The sequence below is a fragment of the Rhinoderma darwinii genome, assembly GCF_050947455.1.
Source record: "Rhinoderma darwinii isolate aRhiDar2 chromosome 6 unlocalized genomic scaffold, aRhiDar2.hap1 SUPER_6_unloc_1, whole genome shotgun sequence".
Taxonomy (NCBI): Eukaryota; Metazoa; Chordata; class Amphibia; order Anura; family Rhinodermatidae; genus Rhinoderma; species Rhinoderma darwinii.
In genome coordinates this window covers 278,633-298,197 of record NW_027461823.1, presented here as the reverse complement: position 1 = coordinate 298,197, position 19,565 = coordinate 278,633, and the positions used below count along the sequence as shown (strand labels likewise).

At 44.4% G+C, this 19,565-nt stretch overlaps 1 protein-coding gene across 1 annotated transcript; it reads left to right on the top strand.

Moving 5' to 3' along the window:
* Positions 1–12,007: 12,007 nt before the first annotated feature.
* LOC142697903 (nucleoside diphosphate kinase A1) lies at positions 12,008–15,752 on the top strand. Its single transcript, XM_075847707.1, has 5 exons — positions 12,008–12,022; positions 12,285–12,414; positions 12,756–12,857; positions 13,813–13,925; positions 15,494–15,752. Exons 2-5 carry the CDS (start codon positions 12,286–12,288, stop codon positions 15,612–15,614), a joined length of 465 nt encoding a protein of 154 aa, XP_075703822.1. The 5' UTR covers positions 12,008–12,022; position 12,285; the 3' UTR covers positions 15,615–15,752.
* The last annotated feature ends 3,813 nt before the right edge of the window (positions 15,753–19,565 follow it).

Sequence of the window (19,565 nt, the reverse complement as noted above, 5' to 3'; positions counted from 1 at the left end):
GTTATATTCTTGTATATAAGAGCAGTATTATAGTAGTTATATTCTTGTATATAGGGGCAGTATTATAGTAGTTATATTCTTGTATATAGGGGGCAGTATTATAGTAGTTATATTCTTATATATAGGGGCAGTATTATAGTAGTTATATTCTTGTATATAGGAGCAGTATTATAGTAGTTATATTCTTGTATATAGGGGCAGTATTATAGTAGTTATATTCTTGTATATAGGAGGCAGTATTATAGTAGTTATATTCTTGTATATAGGGAGCAGTATTATAGTAGTTATATTCTTGTATATAGGGGCAGTATTATAGTAGTTATATTCTTGTATATAGGGGCAGTATTATAGTAGTTATATTCTTGTATATAGGAGCAGTATTATAGTAGTTATATTCTTGTATATAGGGGGCAATATTATAGTAGTTATATTCTTGTATATAGGGAGCAGTATTATAGTAGTTATATTGTTGTATATAGGAGGCAGTATTATAGTAGTTATATTCTTGTATATAGGGAGCAGTATTATAGTGGCTATATTCTTGTATATAGGGGCAGTATTATAGTAGTTATATTCTTGTATATAGGGGCAGTATTATAGTAGTTATATTCTTGTATATAGGAGCAGTATTATAGTAGTTATATTCTTGTATATAGGGGGCAATATTATAGTAGTTATATTCTTGTATATAGGAGCAGTATTATAGTAGTTATATTCTTGTATATAAGGGCAGTATTATAGTAGTTATATTCTTGTATATAGGGGGCAGTATTATAGTAGTTATTTTCTTGTATATAGGCGGCAGTATTATAGTAGTTATATTCTTGTATATAGGAGCAGTATTATAGTAGTTATATTCTTGTATATAAGAGCAGTATTATAGTAGTTATATTCTTGTATATAGGGGCAGTATTATAGTAGTTATATTCTTGTATATAGGGGGCAGTATTATAGTAGTTATATTCTTATATATAGGGGCAGTATTATAGTAGTTATATTCTTGTATATAGGAGCAGTATTATAGTAGTTATATTCTTGTATATAGGGGGCAGTATTATAGTAGTTATATTCTTGTATATAGGAGGCAGTATTATAGTAGTTATATTCTTGTATATAGGGAGCAGTATTATAGTAGTTATATTCTTGTATATAGGGGCAGTATTATAGTAGTTATATTCTTGTATATAGGGGCAGTATTATAGTAGTTATATTCTTGTATATAGGAGCAATATTATAGTAGTTATATTCTTGTATATAGGGGCAGTATTATAGTAGTTATATTCTTGTATATAGGGGGCAGTATTATAGTAGTTATATTCTTATATATAGGGGCAGTATTATAGTAGTTATATTCTTGTATATAGGAGCAGTATTATAGTAGTTATATTCTTGTATATAGGGGGCAGTATTATAGTAGTTATATTCTTGTATATAGGAGGCAGTATTATAGTAGTTATATTCTTGTATATAGGGAGCAGTATTATAGTAGTTATATTCTTGTATATAGGGGCAGTATTATAGTAGTTATATTCTTGTATATAGGGGCAGTATTATAGTAGTTATATTCTTGTATATAGGAGCAGTATTATAGTAGTTATATTCTTGTATATAGGGGGCAATATTATAGTAGTTATATTCTTGTATATAGGGAGCAGTATTATAGTAGTTATATTCTTTGTATATAGGAGGCAGTATTATAGTAGTTATATTCTTGTATATAGGGAGCAGTATTATAGTGGCTATATTCTTGTATATAGGGGCAGTATTATAGTAGTTATATTCTTGTATATAGGGGCAGTATTATAGTAGTTATATTCTTGTATATAGGAGCAGTATTATAGTAGTTATATTCTTGTATATAGGGGGCAATATTATAGTAGTTATATTCTTGTATATAGGAGCAGTATTATAGTAATTATATTCTTGTATATAAGGGCAGTATTATAGTAGTTATATTCTTGTATATAGGGGGCAGTATTATAGTAGTTATATTCTTGTATATAGGCGGCAGTATTATAGTAGTTATATTCTTGTATATAGGAGCAGTATTATAGTAGTTATATTCTTGTATATAAGAGCAGTATTATAGTAGTTATATTCTTGTATATAGGGGCAGTATTATAGTAGTTATATTCTTGTATATAGGGGCAGTATTATAGTAGTTATATTCTTGTATATAGGAGGCAGTATTATAGTAGTTATATTCTTGTATATAGGGAGCAGTATTATAGTAGTTATATTCTTGTATATAGGGGCAGTATTATAGTAGTTATATTCTTGTATATAGGGGCAGTATTATAGTAGTTATATTCTTGTATATAGGAGCAGTATTATAGTAGTTATATTCTTGTATATAGGGGGCAGTATTATAGTAGTTATATTCTTGTATATAGGAGGCAGTATTATAGTAGTTATATTCTTGTATATAGGGAGCAGTATTATAGTAGTTATATTCTTGTATATAGGGGCAGTATTATAGTAGTTATATTCTTGTATATAGGGGCAGTATTATAGTAGTTATATTCTTGTATATAGGAGCAGTATTATAGTAGTTATATTCTTGTATATAGGGGGCATTATTATAGTAGTTATATTCTTGTATATAGGGGGCAGTATTATAGTAGTTATATTCTTGTATATAGGGGCAGTATTATAGTAGTTATATTCTTGTATATAGGGGGCAGTATTATAGTAGTTATAATCTTGTATATAGGGGGCAGTATTATAGTAGTTATATTCTTGTATATAGGAGCAGTATTATAGTAGTTATATTCTTGTATATAGGAGGCAGTATTATAGTAGTTATAATCTTGTATATAGGAGCAGTATTATAGTAGTTATATTCTTGTATATAGGAGCAGTATTATAGTAGTTATATTCTTGTATATAGGAGGCAGTATTATAGTAGTTATAATCTTGTATATAGGGGGCAGTATTATAGTAGTTATAATCTTGTATATAGGATCAGTATTATAGTAGTTATATTCTTGTATATAGGAGGCAGTATTATAGTAGTTATATTCTTGTATATAGGGGGCATTATTTCAGCAGGTCTTTTCTAGTCCAATAAGGGGTCATATTATGTTAATTTTTTTTGTCTAATTTGTCAGGAGAATGATTAGGTCTTAATTTGATAACCTATAGACATGTATTTAGTGCTGTTGTCACTCTTCTTGGCAGTTTAATAATAAAATTGAGTATTGTACTTTATATAAACAATGATTTTTCTCCTCTGAAATATATAATTCTTTTAATATTAAAATGTTTAACTTACTTCTCAATAGTAGTGCTTGCGATCGCTTATAATGAATTTTGCCTCCAGATGGCAGCATACAACAAAGAAAACGTCTGATCCGGTTACTCGGTATCAACATCAACTTGGACCTAAAGAAACCGAGGTCATTTAACTAATCAAAAAGAGTCTTTCAGAGATATCAATTGTTTCTTAAGTAGAGTAGTGTGATAGAAATATATATAAAAAATGTATGATTTTCTTTTCTAGGACTGGTTGTGCCCAGGTCTCAAGTCTAATGTTAGTGTCACAGGGGACTTTATAAATTTGACTTGTATTTAGATACGTCTATCACTTGCAGTACTCCTTTTCACCATAGCTGCATGTATATGGTTTCTATAGACAGCTATGCAATAGCGCCCCCCACCCAACTCCATCAAACTTAGATCTGTCAATCAACATTTTCAGCTATGAAATGCTATAACTTTAGAATACGGCGCCTCCTAGAAGTGGAAAACCCCTTATATTTATCATGAAGGAGAGCTCTACCGAATGATGTCTTGGTAAATCAGATGGTTTGACCCTTTAAATAATTAGTTATCTCTCATTCCATTAGGAGCCTTGCCAAATATATCACATAAGTGGTCTCACATTTTACAAGAGATGAGCCAGGTTACAAGTTTATTCAGCAGATCTCTCTATTATGATGTAGACATGTCGTTTTATTAATGTCTGTCACTGTCACACTCATTGGAAGCCAATTTGACCACCAATAGAAGTTCCCCGCAGTCTCCGTGCAGCGGTCTCCTGATATTCTTCTTCTCACTGAAGGTTTAGTTGCTTGTAGTTTATAATCTTTCTGTCCTTTCTATATTGGAGGTCAGCTCTCCTGGTACTGACTTGCTGCTGAACTTGTGCCAATCTGAACAAGCAGAGCTGCAGTGCAAAGCATGGGGGAGGAAAAGATCAGCCTGAGCCTCTGATGAGACAGTTGGCAGTTCTCAGACTACCTGAGACTCCAGTAGACAATGCAGCTAAGGCTTCGTTCACATCTGCGCTGGGGCTCATGGAGGAGAACACATACCGGCCTCACCGTTATTTTCATGGTCAGGCCAGTGCCGATATTTATTACTTGACTGGTCTCATAGGAGGCCGGTATTTTTAAGTTGCTATATTCTCCCCATTACTACCAGGAGGCCAGTACCGGTATTTAATTTGTCCTGGCAATAGTAATAATCAGTAATTTTTCTAAAATGCACAACGGGAGGGGAGGAGCAGGAGCAGGAGCTGGACTCTATACTCCTCCCTCGCTCATTTGGCGGGATGGTGACATCACCTAACTCCTCCTTCCACACTGGCACGCGGCCCAGCTATGAAGGTAGAAAACTAAGGGTATGTTCACTCGGCCTATTTTCAGACGTAATTTGGGCGTTTTACACCTCGAATTACGCCTGAAAAAACGGCTCCATTACGCCTACAAACATCTGCCCATTGCTTTCAATGGGTTTTACGGTGTTCTGTTCCCACAAGGTGTTATTTTACGCGTCGCTGTCAAAAGACGGCGCGTAAAAAGACACCTGCAAAAAAGAAGCGCATGTCACTTCTTGGGACGTTTTTGGAGCCGTTTTTCATTGACTCCATTGAAAAACAGCTCCAATTACGTCCGTAAAATACGCAGCGAAAAACGCGAGTTGCTACAAAAACGGCAGAAAATCTGGAGGCGAAAACAGCTCCGTAATTTCAGACATATTTTGCTACTGCGTGTGAACAGAGCCTTACTGGGTGAGGTGGGTTGCGGGTGATCGTATGTACGCACCTGCAGACAGTTGTTCGTGACCCGTTAGCTCCTGACTGGCGGCTCCATAAAATCTTTTGCTGACGGGGGCCGGGTGGGTGAGACAGTCTCAGTATGTTGTGCGCAACCTATAGAATAAAACCCATAAACATGACACAAACAAAAATGTAATTCAGAAAGTGACTTATCAAAATGTATTGAATTATACAAATAAATAGTAAGTGACAAAGAGTAAAAACCGAACAAGAAAATAAAAAGACAGACATGGTGGGTGACCCGGATATACAGAACGTGTAAAGGTGGTATAAATAAACACATCATAGGAGGGGTATATACCTATATAGTCATGTAAACCCACCGTGGGTCATAAACAGCCCCCGAAACCCTGAATATATATGTACGAAAGTTACCACAAACGTAGATATAAGAGGAGCAAATCCAGGATACAGAACTGCAAACCCGACGCGCGTTTCAAAACTTGAGTACAGCGGCTGCAGAGTCAGAATGCGTCTGGTCTGAGGTCTGTAGAAAGGGCTATTAGGATCTCCGGTCTGTATTAACCCTTTAGTGACCAGCCCTATTTTAGGCCTTAAAGGGGTTATTCGGGTACCAAAAATTGCTAAAATTGCCTTAATATTTTTATGTAAAAAGTCACTAAATGGCGCCGTTCAAACCCGGTGAACTGTTCCCGGAAGTCCTGGAGCTGTTCTAATATTGTTGACGCGCCGACACGGCCCCGCGTGACTGTGGGCGTGCTTCCTGAGCTGCTCGTGTCGGCGTGTTATCAATGGCGTGACCGCAAGAGGCTGTCACATTGGCTATTGCTGGAGTCCAGAGCAGAGAATCAGGACTCCCGGGAACCCCGCTAATCAGCTGTTTGGAAGGGGGCGCAAGAAGCTGTATCTCAAAAAGTACAAATATTTTTTAATAAAAAGTATTTAGAAAGTTGCAGCAAACACAAAAAAATAAAAACCTTTTCAAAAGTGGACATAGCCTTTAAGTGGGAGTCTGGTGTGAGGTCTGTATAAGGGGGAGTCTGGTGTGAGGTCTGTATAAGGGGGAGTCTGGTGTGAGGTCTGTATAAGGGGGAGTCTGGTGTGAGGTCTGTATAAGGGGGAGTCTGGTGTGAGGTCTGTATAAGGGGGAGTCTGGTGTGAGGTCTGTATAAGGGGGAGTCTGGTGTGAGGTCTGTATAAGGGGGAGTCTGGTGTGAGGTCTGTATAAGGGGGAGTCTGGTGTGAGGTCTGTATAAGGGGGAGTCTGGTGTGAGGTCTGTATAAGGGGGAGTCTGGTGTGAGGTCTGTATAAGGGGGAGTCTGGTGTGAGGTCTGTATAAGGGGGAGTCTGGTGTGAGGTCTGTATAAGGGGGAGTCTGGTGTGAGGACTGTATAAGGGGGAGTCTGGTGTGAGGTCTGTATAAGGGGGAGTCTGGTGTGAGGTCTGTATAAGGGGGAGTCTGGTGTGAGGTCTGTATAAGGGGTAGTCTGGTGTGAGGACTGTATAAGGGGGAGTCTGGTGTGAGGTCTGTATAAGGGGGAGTCTGGTGTGAGGTCTGTATAAGGGGGAGTCTGGTGTGAGGTCTGTATGAAGGGGGAGTCTGGTGTGAGGTCTGTATGAAGGGGAAGTCTGGTGTGAGGTCTGTATAAGGGGGAGTCTGGTGTGAGGTCTGTATAAGGGGGAGTCTGGTGTGAGGTCTGTATAAGGGGGAGTCTGGTGTGAGGTCTGTATAAGGGGGAGTCTGGTGTGAGGTCTGTATAAGGGGGAGTCTGGTGTGAGGTCTGTATAAGGGGGAGTCTGGTGTGAGGTCTGTATAAGGGGGAGTCTGGTGTGAGGTCTGTATAAGGGGGAGTCTGGTGTGAGGTCTGTATAAGGGGTAGTCTGGTGTGAGGTCTGTATAAGGGGGAGTCTGGTGTGAGGTCTGTATAAGGGGGAGTCTGGTGTGAGGTCTGTATAAGGGGGAGTCTGGTGTGAGGTCTGTATAAGGGGGAGTCTGGTGTGAGGTCTGTATAAGGGGGAGTCTGGTGTGAGGTCTGTATAAGGGGGAGTCTGGTGTGAGGACTGTATAAGGGGGAGTCTGGTGTGAGGTCTGTATAAGGGGGAGTCTGGTGTGAGGTCTGTATAAGGGGGAGTCTGGTGTGAGGTCTGTATAAGGGGGAGTCTGGTGTGAGGTCTGTATAAGGGGTAGTCTGGTGTGAGGTCTGTATGAAGGGGGAGTCTGGTGTGAGGTCTGTATGAAGGGGAAGTCTGGTGTGAGGTCTGTATAAGGGGGAGTCTGGTGTGAGGTCTGTATAAGGGGGAGTCTGGTGTGAGGTCTGTATAAGGGGGAGTCTGGTGTGAGGTCTGTATAAGGGGGAGTCTGGTGTGAGGTCTGTATAAGGGGGAGTCTGGTGTGAGGTCTGTATAAGGGGGAGTCTGGTGTGAGGTCTGTATAAGGGGGAGTCTGGTGTGAGGTCTGTATAAGGGGGAGTCTGGTGTGAGGTCTGTATAAGGGGGAGTCTGGTGTGAGGTCTGTATAAGGGGGAGTCTGGTGTGAGGTCTGTATAAGGGGGAGTCTGGTGTGAGGTCTGTATAAGGGGTAGTCTGGTGTGAGGTCTGTATAAGGGGGAGTCTGGTGTGAGGTCTGTATGAAGGGGGAGTCTGGTGTGAGGTCTGTATGAAGGGGAAGTCTGGTGTGAGGTCTGTATAAGGGGGAGTCTGGTGTGAGGTCTGTATAAGGGGGAGTCTGGTGTGAGGTCTGTATAAGGGGGAGTCTGGTGTGAGGTCTGTATAAGGGGGAGTCTGGTGTGAGGTCTGTATAAGGGGGAGTCTGGTGTGAGGTCTGTATAAGGGGGAGTCTGGTGTGAGGTCTGTATAAGGGGGAGTCTGGTGTGAGGTCTGTATAAGGGGGAGTCTGGTGTGAGGTCTGTATAAGGGGGAGTCTGGTGTGAGGTCTGTATAAGGGGTAGTCTGGTGTGAGGTCTGTATAAGGGGGAGTCTGGTGTGAGGTCTGTATAAGGGGGAGTCTGGTGTGAGGTCTGTATAAGGGGGAGTCTGGTGTGAGGTCTGTATAAGGGGGAGTCTGGTGTGAGGTCTGTATAAGGGGTAGTCTGGTGTGAGGACTGTATAAGGGGGAGTCTGGTGTGAGGTCTGTATAAGGGGGAGTCTGGTGTGAGGTCTGTATAAGGGGGAGTCTGCTGTGAGGTCTGTATAAGGGGGAGTCTGGTGTGAGGTCTGTATAAGGGGTAGTCTGGTGTGAGGTCTGTATAAGGGGGAGTCTGGTGTGAGGTCTGTATAAGGGGGAGTCTGGTGTGAGGTCTGTATAAGGGGGAGTCTGGTGTGAGGACTGTATAAGGGGGAGTCTGGTGTGAGGTCTGTATAAGGGGGAGTCTGGTGTGAGGTCTGTATAAGGGGGAGTCTGGTGTGAGGTCTGTATAAGGGGGAGTCTGGTGTGAGGTCTGTATAAGGGGGAGTCTGGTGTGAGGTCTGTATAAGGGGGAGTCTGGTGTGAGGTCTGTATAAGGGGGAGTCTGGTGTGAGGTCTGTATAAGGGGGAGTCTGGTGTGAGGTCTGTATAAGGGGGAGTCTGGTGTGAGGTCTGTATAAGGGGTAGTCTGGTGTGAGGTCTGTATAAGGGGGAGTCTGGTGTGAGGTCTGTATAAGGGGGAGTCTGGTGTGAGGTCTGTATAAGGGGGAGTCTGGTGTGAGGTCTGTATAAGGGGGAGTCTGGTGTGAGGTCTGTATAAGGGGGAGTCTGGTGTGAGGTCTGTATAAGGGGTAGTCTGGTGTGAGGACTGTATAAGGGGGAGTCTGGTGTGAGGTCTGTATAAGGGGGAGTCTGGTGTGAGGTCTGTATAAGGGGGAGACTGGTGTGAGGTCTGTATAAGGGGTAGTCTGGTGTGAGGTCTGTATAAGGGGGAGTCTGGTGTGAGGTCTGTATAAGGGGGAGTCTGGTGTGAGGTCTGTATAAGGGGTAGTCTGGTGTGAGGTCTGTATAAGGGGGAGTCTGGTGTGAGGTCTGTATAAGGGGGAGTCTGGTGTGAGGTCTGTATAAGGGGTAGTCTGGTGTGAGGTCTGTATGAAGGGGGAGTCTGGTGTGAGGTCTGTATGAAGGGGAAGTCTGGTGTGAGGTCTGTATAAGGGGGAGTCTGGTGTGAGGTCTGTATAAGGGGGAGTCTGGTGTGAGGTCTGTATAAGGGGTAGTCTGGTGTGAGGACTGTATAAGGGGGAGTCTGGTGTGAGGTCTGTATGAAGGGGGAGTCTGGTGTGAGGTCTGTATGAAGGGGAAGTCTGGTATGAGGTCTGTATAAGGGGGAGTCTGGTGTGAGGTCTGTATAAGGGGGAGTCTGGTGTGAGGTCTGTATAAGGGGGAGTCTGGTGTGAGGTCTGTATAAGGGGGAGTCTGGTGTGAGGTCTGTATAAGGGGGAGTCTGGTGTGAGGTCTGTATAAGGGGGAGTCTGGTGTGAGGTCTGTATAAGGGGGAGTCTGGTGTGAGGTCTGTATAAGGGGGAGTCTGGTGTGAGGTCTGTATAAGGGGGAGTCTGGTGTGAGGTCTGTATAAGGGGTAGTCTGGTGTGAGGACTGTATAAGGGGGAGTCTGGTGTGAGGTCTGTATAAGGGGGAGTCTGGTGTGAGGTCTGTATAAGGGGGAGTCTGGTGTGAGGTCTGTATAAGGGGTAGTCTGGTGTGAGGTCTGTATAAGGGGGAGTCTGGTGTGAGGTCTGTATAAGGGGGAGTCTGGTGTGAGGTCTGTATAAAGGGGAGTCTGGTGTGAGGTCTGTATAAGGGGTAGTCTGGTGTGAGGTCTGTATAAGGGGGAGTCTGGTGTGAGGTCTGTATAAGGGGGAGTCTGGTGTGAGGTCTGTATAAGGGGGAGTCTGGTGTGAGGTCTGTATAAGGGGGAGTCTGGTGTGAGGTCTGTATAAGGGGGAGTCTGGTGTGAGGTCTGTATAAGGGGTAGTCTGGTGTGAGGTCTGTATTAGGGGGAGTCTGGTGTGAGGTCTGTATTAGGGGGAGTCTGGTGTGAGGTCTGTATTAGGGGGAGTCTGGTGTGAGGTCTGTATAAGGGGGAGTCTGGTGTGAGGTCTGTATTAGGGGGTCTGTCGTCTTTATAAGGACTGGTCTGGGGTTTATATAAAAGGGATCTGTATAAGGCTATGTTCACACGGCTTATTTTCGGACGTTTTTCGGGCCGTAAACGGCTGAAAAGTGTCCGGAGAATCGGAAGCAGAACGCCTCCAAACACCTGCCCATTGATTTCAATGGGAAATACGGTGTTCTGTTCCAATGGGCTGTTTTTTTACCCGGCCGTTTTGAAAAACGGCTGCGTACAAAAAGAATCGTAAAAAAGGAGCGCATGTCACTTCTTGAGACGTTTTTGGAGCCGTTTTTCTTTGACTCTATAGATAAACAGCTCCAAAAACGGGCGTAAAAAACTCAGCGAAAAATGGGAGTTGCAAAAAAAAAAACTACTGAAAATCAGGAGAGGTTTTCCCTTGAATGCAGCTCGGTATTGTCAGACGTTTTTTATTAAGCGTGTGAACGGAGCCTTATAGGGGTCTGATCTTGAGTTTGTGATAAGGGTCTGGTGTGGGGAGTGTTTACGGGAAATCTAGTCTGTGGTCTATTTCTTTAGGGGCCTGTAGGGGGTATATGGTCTCTAAGGGCCAGTTCATACGGAGTATTTTGGCGCTGAGTTTGATGCGGGAACTGCATCAGAATCAGCGTCAAAAAATGGTCAAAACTGCCTCCAATTGATTTCAATGGGAGGTGGAGACATTTTCTTTCCGCTGCGGCTTGTAGATGGTCACGGAAAAAAAGCGTTATGTTCTTTCCGCCTCCCATTGAAATCATTGACTCCGAGAAAATGTTTTTCTGAAGGAATTTCGAGGCATATTTTTTTCTGCCTGCAAACTCCTCCGTGTGAACAGGGCCTTATAGTGTAGGGTCTCTGGGGCTCTGCATTTCCTGATGTTTCTGTAGAGGCCGGGGACGGCTCCAGAAGCGAGGGGCTAAAGTCGTCCGGGCAGGAAACTCTGCAGTCACCAGGAGAAGTCATCATAGCGGTCGGGGTCAGATGGAGAAGAAAAAGAAAAGAGAACGACTAATCAGAGAAGACGTCTCCTGTAGTCACTGGATTTATGGAGGAGCTGTCACCTCTCCTGACAAGTCTGTTATAAGAACATTTTTGGCAAATGAGTGTTCACATTGCCCCTGTCAGGAGGATGTGTCCCTACACGGCGTGACACTGTCTGCGATGGCTGGAGACTGTCAGTAAGCTGGCACAGACAGGTGCTGTTCATTATAGGCATGGCAAGGGACGGCGGCGGTGGAGAAGGAAAATAAGACATGTCGGAGGCCCCGTTGCAGATCCGGTAGGGAACACCGGAGACAATAGTGAAGCGTGCTGCGCTATTGCGTCCGGTAAAATCACGGAAACCCGACTTCCGTCGGCCACGTTCGTTGTGCAACAGAACCATTGCTTCCGTCATTCCCTTGTTCTGCTCCTCTGACGGAGCAGAACAACGGAACGTCACAACGCAGGTGTGAACCAAGACTTAAACGACGCCATCATTGCGTAGCCCCAGAAAACCCCGGAAACAAGGACGTTTCCATGGTGTCGGCAGTAAAAGATGTTTTATCCAAGTGACATTCATTAGGCCTCAGCCCCACAATCCCCTGGTTTTGTGAATGTTTTTATTGCCCCTTTGTGGAGCTGTTTTTGGGCCCCCGCACCCTGCGGGTCACCCCTCTTCTCTACGTGGAGCCGCCCGACACTGTACAGGCATGTCAGGACCAGCATGCACCACGAAGCAGACGGATGCGCATATTTAAATATAACAGCCAATAGCGTTTCATCTACCATCCAACCAATCATATTCTCGGTTTCTTTGCGTCGCTCCAGCGAAAGCTGTACCCACTGGTTCTCCAATGAGAAGCCGGAAAAAGCGTGAGACGTCATCGGGAGTATAAAAACGAGCAGCGCTGGCTTTTCGTTCTTCTCTCTCCTGGAGTGAAAGTGAGCGGCGGGGGAGGGTGACTGGGACGGCCGGGTGTGGTTGTCTGCTGCTAGCGCAGATGTTTTGTTTTTATATCTTGAAGTTTTGTAGAACTGGTAATGCCAGGGTCTCAGCGCAGGGTCTGATGGGACTTGTAGTTCTGCAGCAGCTTGCATGTCTTAGTTGTGTTTGTCTGCTGTTGTTCTCTGGTGTCAGGTGCCTGTCCCTTTAAGAGTTAGACTCTGCTCTTGGATACTTTGTGACTCTTGCTTTCTCTTTAAGAATGGCCGGCAACAAGGAACAGACCTTCATCGCCATCAAGCCTGATGGAGTCCAGCGCGGTCTTGTCGGTGACATCATCAAGCGCTTTGAGCAGAAAGGATTCCGTCTGGTGGCCTTGAAGATGCAGCAGGTGAGTCGCGCCGTGTCCTTTCCGCCGCCACCTGTATAAGTTCTGTAGTGATGGCCGCCGGGGCTCGTCTTCCAGTAATCTGGCATTTTGGCTCCTGACTTTTGCCCTTGGCTGTGATCTTTTGTTCCTGATCGCCGGGCTCGGTCGCTCCCTGACCTTGTCTCCGGTGCCGCCGGCTCCTGGGCTTCCGGTGTTTGCAGGAGGATTTTGCCTCTGGTGCTTGAGTCCTGTTAACCCTTTTGTGTGGCTTCGTCTGGTCCCGTTTTGCCCGTCCTGTTCACGATGCGTTCTCTCGGCGGCTGACGTCTCCACCGTTTGACTTTTCTATATTCCTCTTTTAGGCTTCCAAGGAACTTCTGCAGCAACATTACATCGACCTCAAAGACCGGCCCTTCTACAACGGCCTGGTGGACTACATGCACTCCGGGCCGGTGGTCCCCATGGTCAGTATCCGGGAGGGGGTATGAATCTAGGTCCTGGATTTTTATCACTTTCCTGGTAAATTTGAGGACTGGAGCGTTTACAAGGGAGGAGGCTGGAAAATGGCGTAGACCCCGTTCCCTGTTATCAGCCCCCGGGCACGGATCTGGTCTGGGATTGGTTTCTATGAGCAGATTCCCCTCCCCCCTCGTGTCAGTAGCCCTGACCTTGCTGGTGGTGAAGCCCAAATCCTGTGGCGGAGGAGACGGCGGCAGCAAATGGCGACATTCTGCGCTGCTGGAGACCGTTCTGTATGTGAATAGTCGCCCGGAGTGGAGCTGGGAAATTAATGGGGGTAAAAAAGATGCTATTCAGCGCAGATAACGGACATGACATTTGCGTATTTTGTGTAAATGTCCTGTTTTCAGCTGTAGACTCGGGACGCAGAAAGTTTAACCCAATAGAGTAGGAAACGGTCAGCTCCCTGCTCCACCGTTCACTAACGCCGGCCGTGAGTGGACAGGCGCGATGCAGTGACGTCATCCCACCGATCTGCGCCGAGCCACTCATAGGACAGACCAGGGGTATTATACTGTGTGTATGGGGGGGGGGACGACAGTATCGGTATATTATATACAGCAGGCTTGGAGATATATATTCAGTGGCGTGGCGTGTAATTATGGGGTGTTGTATGTAAAAAGGGGTGTGGCCTATATTCGTAATGTTTTATGTTCATTTAATTGTGGCTTTGGTTTAGGCGATCGCTCAGCCCAGAGGCGATGTGAATGTTCAGTTTATTACGTCCTTATTTGCAGATTATATGGGGACACGGTTCTGGGGAATGTTGTAGGGTCTGCTCCACCTGCGTGCGGTCTTTCAGCTGACCCCCCCCCCCCCTCCCCCTCAGAGGGGGGGGGGGACGACGACACGCATCTAACTCTATAGAGTGTTCTTGTAATCCCTGGCGGCTTCTTGCAGGTCTGGGAAGGGTTAAACGTTGTGAAGACCGGACGTGTGATGCTGGGAGAGACCAACCCTGCCGACTCCAAGCCGGGCACCATCAGGGGAGACTACTGCATCCAGGTTGGAAGGTGAGTGATGACTTCTGCCCCCGGGGGTTCGGAGGGTCTCGTATCAATAACTCTTCATCGGTGTATAATGGAAAGTTCTTGACCTTTCTGAGACTCTTATTTGAATAAGTCAATGCTTTCAAGATCTCTGCTTGCTGCGGGAGTTATGAATGGGTGGATCAGCTTACTGTCAACTTCGGTTTGTGTAGACTGGATGCAATTGTAACCAACCTCCAGCTGTGAAGCATTGGGTTAGATTCATAACCTCTGCTTCCTGTCAGTGAACAGGATCATTACGATTTAAAAGAGAAAGTTGCAGAGTTTCTGCATGGAGGATATAATGGAGCCCCTTTAATCTAGTGACGAGTTATGAGATGGAGACTTGCAGCGACCGCTCCATTGACGTTGTTTAGATTGGGGGGGGGGGCAGCTGTCCGACCCTGCGGGGTATCCTCATAGCGGGGTCTTTCCTGATGGTGGGCGATCTGCTTTTATATAATTGCAGGTTATAGAGCCACCTCCTTTACCCATAATTCCATAGGGGTTGCTATAATAGAGCTGCATTGTGATTGGTTGCTTCATATGAGTGAGCTGTCTCTTTAATTCGGTGCAGTTGGGTGTTTAGGATGAAGCTTCCCCTTGGAGCTGCTTGTATTGGGGGAGAGATGGCGGCTGGGTGTTGCACCCCTCCCCCTGACCTTCACGTATTGGTGACCGTTCACATCACGAGTGTCCTGGAGGTGATCTCTGCCGTGGACAACTGCTTATAATGCAACTCCATAAACAATACCTCCGAGTGGAACGTCGGCTTCAGGGTAAATTCACACGCGGCAGGTTTATTGCAGAAATGTCTGCGTCTGAGATCCGTGAATGTCGCTGTCCCTGCCGCGTGTGAATTCACCCTGAACCTTCCAAATCTACTTATACTGGAGTGCGTTCTGGGTCATGATAATCCCCCGGTCGTGTAACGACATGAGCGGTGACTGATAATCCACAGTTCAATGTGATCTTTAATCTGCTCGATTCCGGATTAACCTGTTGTGGGTCAGTCCCGCTCTACAGCGGCTAATAACGGCGGGAGTTAAAGATTAAGTAACGCCCTTCCCTGCCCATTGAGTCAGAAACTCATCCTGAGGGGCTTCTATCGTTCCTCTACGTGTAGTGCGCTCATCTTGAATGACGGGTCTTGTACTCCAGTCACACCCAGAGCTGCAGTGACAATTCTGCTGTCTTCCTGTTGGCTGGTTCACTGACTGTATAGGACCTGGAGGTGCATTATGGGAGATGTAGTGTTTGCATTATAAGGCTTTGTTCACATGGCGGAAAAATTCATGCTGATTCCTACGCAATTTCCGTGTCTGCATCGCTGTGAAACCAAACCGCGGCGCTGCAGAGGGACGTATCGCTATTTGGCAGGTTTTACTGCAGAACCGCAGCAGAAATCCAAAGGTCCACTTTGGATTTCTGATGCAGAATGTCAGATAAATCCTGTGTGAACAAGGCCTGAGCTTGGCCGTGCTGGTTGGGGGTGAGGACACTGACCTGTATGTTGTGCGACGCTGCTCTCTGACGCTTCTCTCTCCTCGCAGGAACATCATCCACGGCAGTGACTCTGTGGAGAGTGCCAAGAAAGAGATTGCCTTGTGGTTTAAGCCGGAGGAGCTGGCCGATTATAAGAGCTGTGCCTACGAGTGGGTGTATGAGAACTGAGCGTCCCCTCCCCCGCTCACCGCCACGTCGTGTTCCGTTACTACTCCGCAATAATGGTATTACAGGCCGGGCTCCCGGTGTCGGAGCCGCTGCAGTTCGGACCAATCCAACATTTTTAATAAAGAACCTTCAACCTGGTGCAGACTCTGCTCTTCTGTGTCTTGGATATCAGTTACTAACCAGGGGACTGCAGGTAGAGCAGCATGTAGTGCATCACTGTAAATGGGTGTATTCCCAGGGAGCAATGTCGGTGGTTGGTTTGGTGACAGTGTCTGAGGACTTGGGCCCTGTTCACACCTGCATTGGTCCCTTCCACTTACCTTGAATTCACAGGTGGAGGTTGTAGTAAGGTGCAGAAATAACCCCCCCACCCCCCGACAGACACTAAAACCTACCCATGTGCTATCAGTGATGCCAGACTGTCACTCAGGCTGTTGAACTACAATGTCCATCATGCCCTGGCTGCCACATGCTGGGTGTTGTAGTCCTATAACAGCTGATGAGCCACTTTTTGGGTGTAGTCTCAGCATAGTCTTCTCTGTATGAATAGTTAGGGGAGGAGGCGATGACTCAGCTGCTCAGGGTTTTGGTATTTGCATTGACAGGTGCAGATTGTCACTCCAGCTTGGTGCACTGCAGCGTAGTCACATTCCAATATATTCATCTGTGGCGTACAGAGCAAGACCATGTGCAAAGCTGCCGGAAAACTTTTCTTTCACCCCCTCCACTGCACGTCATTGGCTCTGTACTCTTTGGCCTATTTGGTTCCAACCTCTTTCCCTGCTCAACCTGAGCCTCATTCAGGAATAGAAAGAGAAATGTACAGTAACGACTGACACACGTTGAAAGGGACAGTGCAGAAAAATATCCCATTCAAGAGATGTGGAAAACTGGGTGACAGCACAACTGTAGAATTATAAATCTTAAGTAATGTATGTACACAGTGAGTCTACCAGCAGAATAGGGAGTGCAGCTCTGGAGTATAATACAGGATATAACTCAGGATCAGTACAGGATAAGTAATGTAATGTATGTACACAGTGACTCCACCAGCAGAATAGTGAGTGCAGCTCTGGAGTATAATACAGGATATAACTCAGGATCAGTACAGGATAAGTAATGTAATGTATGTACACAGTAACTCCACCAGCAGAATAGTGAGCGCAGCTCTGGAGTATAATACAGGATGTAACTCGGGATCAGTACAGGACAAGTAATGTAATGTATGTACACAGTGACTCCACCAGCAGAATAGTGAGTGCAGCTCTGGAGTATAATACAGGATGTAACTCAGGATCAGTACAGGATAAGTAATGTATGTACACAGTGACTCCACCAGCAGAATAGTGAGTGCAGCTCTGGAGTATAATACAGGATGTAACTCAGGATCAGTACAGGATAAGTAATGTAATGTATGTACACAGTGACTCCTCCAGCAGAATAGTGAGTGCAGTTCTGGAGTATAATACAGGATGTAACTCAGGATCAGTACAGGATAAGTAATGTAATGTATGTACACAGTGACTCCACCAGCAGAATAGTGAGTGCAGCTCTGGAGTATAATACAGGATATAACTCAGGATCAGTGCAGGATAAGTAATGTAATGTATGTACACAGTGACTCCACCAGCAGAATAGTGAGTGCAGCTCTGGAGTATAATACAGGATGTAACTCAGGATCAGTACAGGATAAGTAATGTAATGTATGTACACAGTGACTCCACCAGCAGAATAGTGAGTGCAGCTCTGGAGTATAATACAGGATATAACTCAGGATCAGTGCAGGATAAGTAATGTAATGTATGTACACAGTGACTCCACCAGCAGAATAGTGAGTGCAGCTCTGGAGTATAATACAGGATATAACTCAGGATCAGTACAGGATAAGTAATGTAATGTATGTACACAGTGACTCCTCCAGCAGAATAGTGAGTGCAGCTCTGGAGTATAATACAGGATGTAACTCAGGATCAGTACAGGATAAGTAATGTAATGTATGTACACAGTGACTCCACCAGCAGAATAGTGAGTGCAGCTCTGGAGTATAATACAGGATGTAACGCAGGATCAGTACAGGATAAGTAATGTAATGTATGTACACAGTGACTCCACCAGCAGAATAGTGAGTGCAGCTCTGGAGTATAATACAGGATATACCTCAGGATCAGTACAGGATAAGTAATGTAATGTATGTACACAGTGACTCCACCAGCAGAATAGTGAGTGCAGCTCTGGAGTATAATACAGGATGTAACTCAGGATCAGTACAGGATAAGTAATGTAATGTATGTACACAGTGACTCCACCAGCAGAATAGTGAGTGCAGCTCTGGAGTATAATACAGGATGTAACTCAGGATCAGTACAGGATAAGTAATGTATGTACACAGTGACTCCACCAGCAGAATAGTGAGTGCAGCTCTGGAGTATAATACAGGATGTAACTCCGGATCAGTACAGGATAAGTAATGTAATGTATGTACACAGTGACCCCACCAGCAGAATAGTGAGTGCAGCTCTGGAGTATAATACAGGATGTAACACAGGATCAGTACAGGATAAGTAATGTAATGAGTAGCAATAAATTAGTGCCCCCGTATTGCTGTATAATAGAGTAATCACATCACACATCCTCTAATAAATAGACATCTGCTGTTGGTATACATTGGGCTGCACTGCCCTCTGCTGGTGGGAAGTAGCAGAGATCTGAATGTTTGCAACTGCTTCTCTGTTAGGGTATGTTCACACGTAGTCAACAAAAACGTCTGAAAATCCAGAGCTGTTTTCAAGGGAAAACAGACCCTGCTTTTCAGACGTTTTTTTACCAACTCGCATTTTTCGCAGCGTTTTTTACGTCCGTTTTTGGAGCTGTTTTCATTGGAGTCTATGAGAAAACAGCTCCAAAAACGTCCAAAGAAGTGTCCTGCATATAATGTATATAAGTGCCCTGCATATAATGCATATAATGTATATAAGTGCCCTGCATATAATGTATAGAAGTGTCCCGCATATAATGTATAGAAGTGTCCCGCATATAATGTATAGAAGTGTCCCGCATATAATGTATAGAAGTGTCCCGCATATAATGTATAGAAGTGTCCCGCATATAATGTATAGAAGTGTCCCGCATATAATGTATATAAGTGTCCCGCATATAATGTATAGAAGTGTCCTGCATATAATGTATATAAGTGTCCTGCATATAATGCATATAATGTATATAAGTGCCCTGCATATAATGTATAGAAGTGTCCCGCATATAATGTATAGAAGTGTCCTGCATATAATGTATATAATGTATATAAGTGCCCTGCATATAATGTATAGAAGTGTCCTGCATATAATGTATATAAGTGTCCTGCATATAATGCATATAATGTATATAAGTGTCCTGCATATAATGTATATAAGTGTCCTGCATATAATGTATAGAAGTGTCCTGCATATAATGTATAGAAGTGTCCCGCATATAATGTATAGAAGTGTCCCGCATGTAATGTATAGAAGTGTCCCGCATATAATGTATAGAAGTGTCCCGCATATAATGTATAGAAGTGTCCCGCATATAATGTATAGAAGTGTCCCGCATATAATGTATAGAAGTGTCCCGCATATAATGTATAGAAGTGTCCCGCATATAATGTATAGAAGTGTCCCGCATATAATGTATAGAAGTGTCCCGCATATAATGTATAGAAGTGTCCCGCATATAATGTATAGAAGTGTCCCGCATATAATGTATAGAAGTGTCCAGCATATAATGTATAGAAGTGTCCCGCATATAATGTATAGAAGTGTCCCGCATATAATGTATAGAAGTGTCCCGCATATAATGTATAGAAGTGTCCCGCATATAATGTATAGAAGTGTCCCGCATATAATGTATAGAAGTGTCCCGCATATAATGTATAGAAGTGTCCCGCATATAATGTATAGAAGTGTCCCGCATATA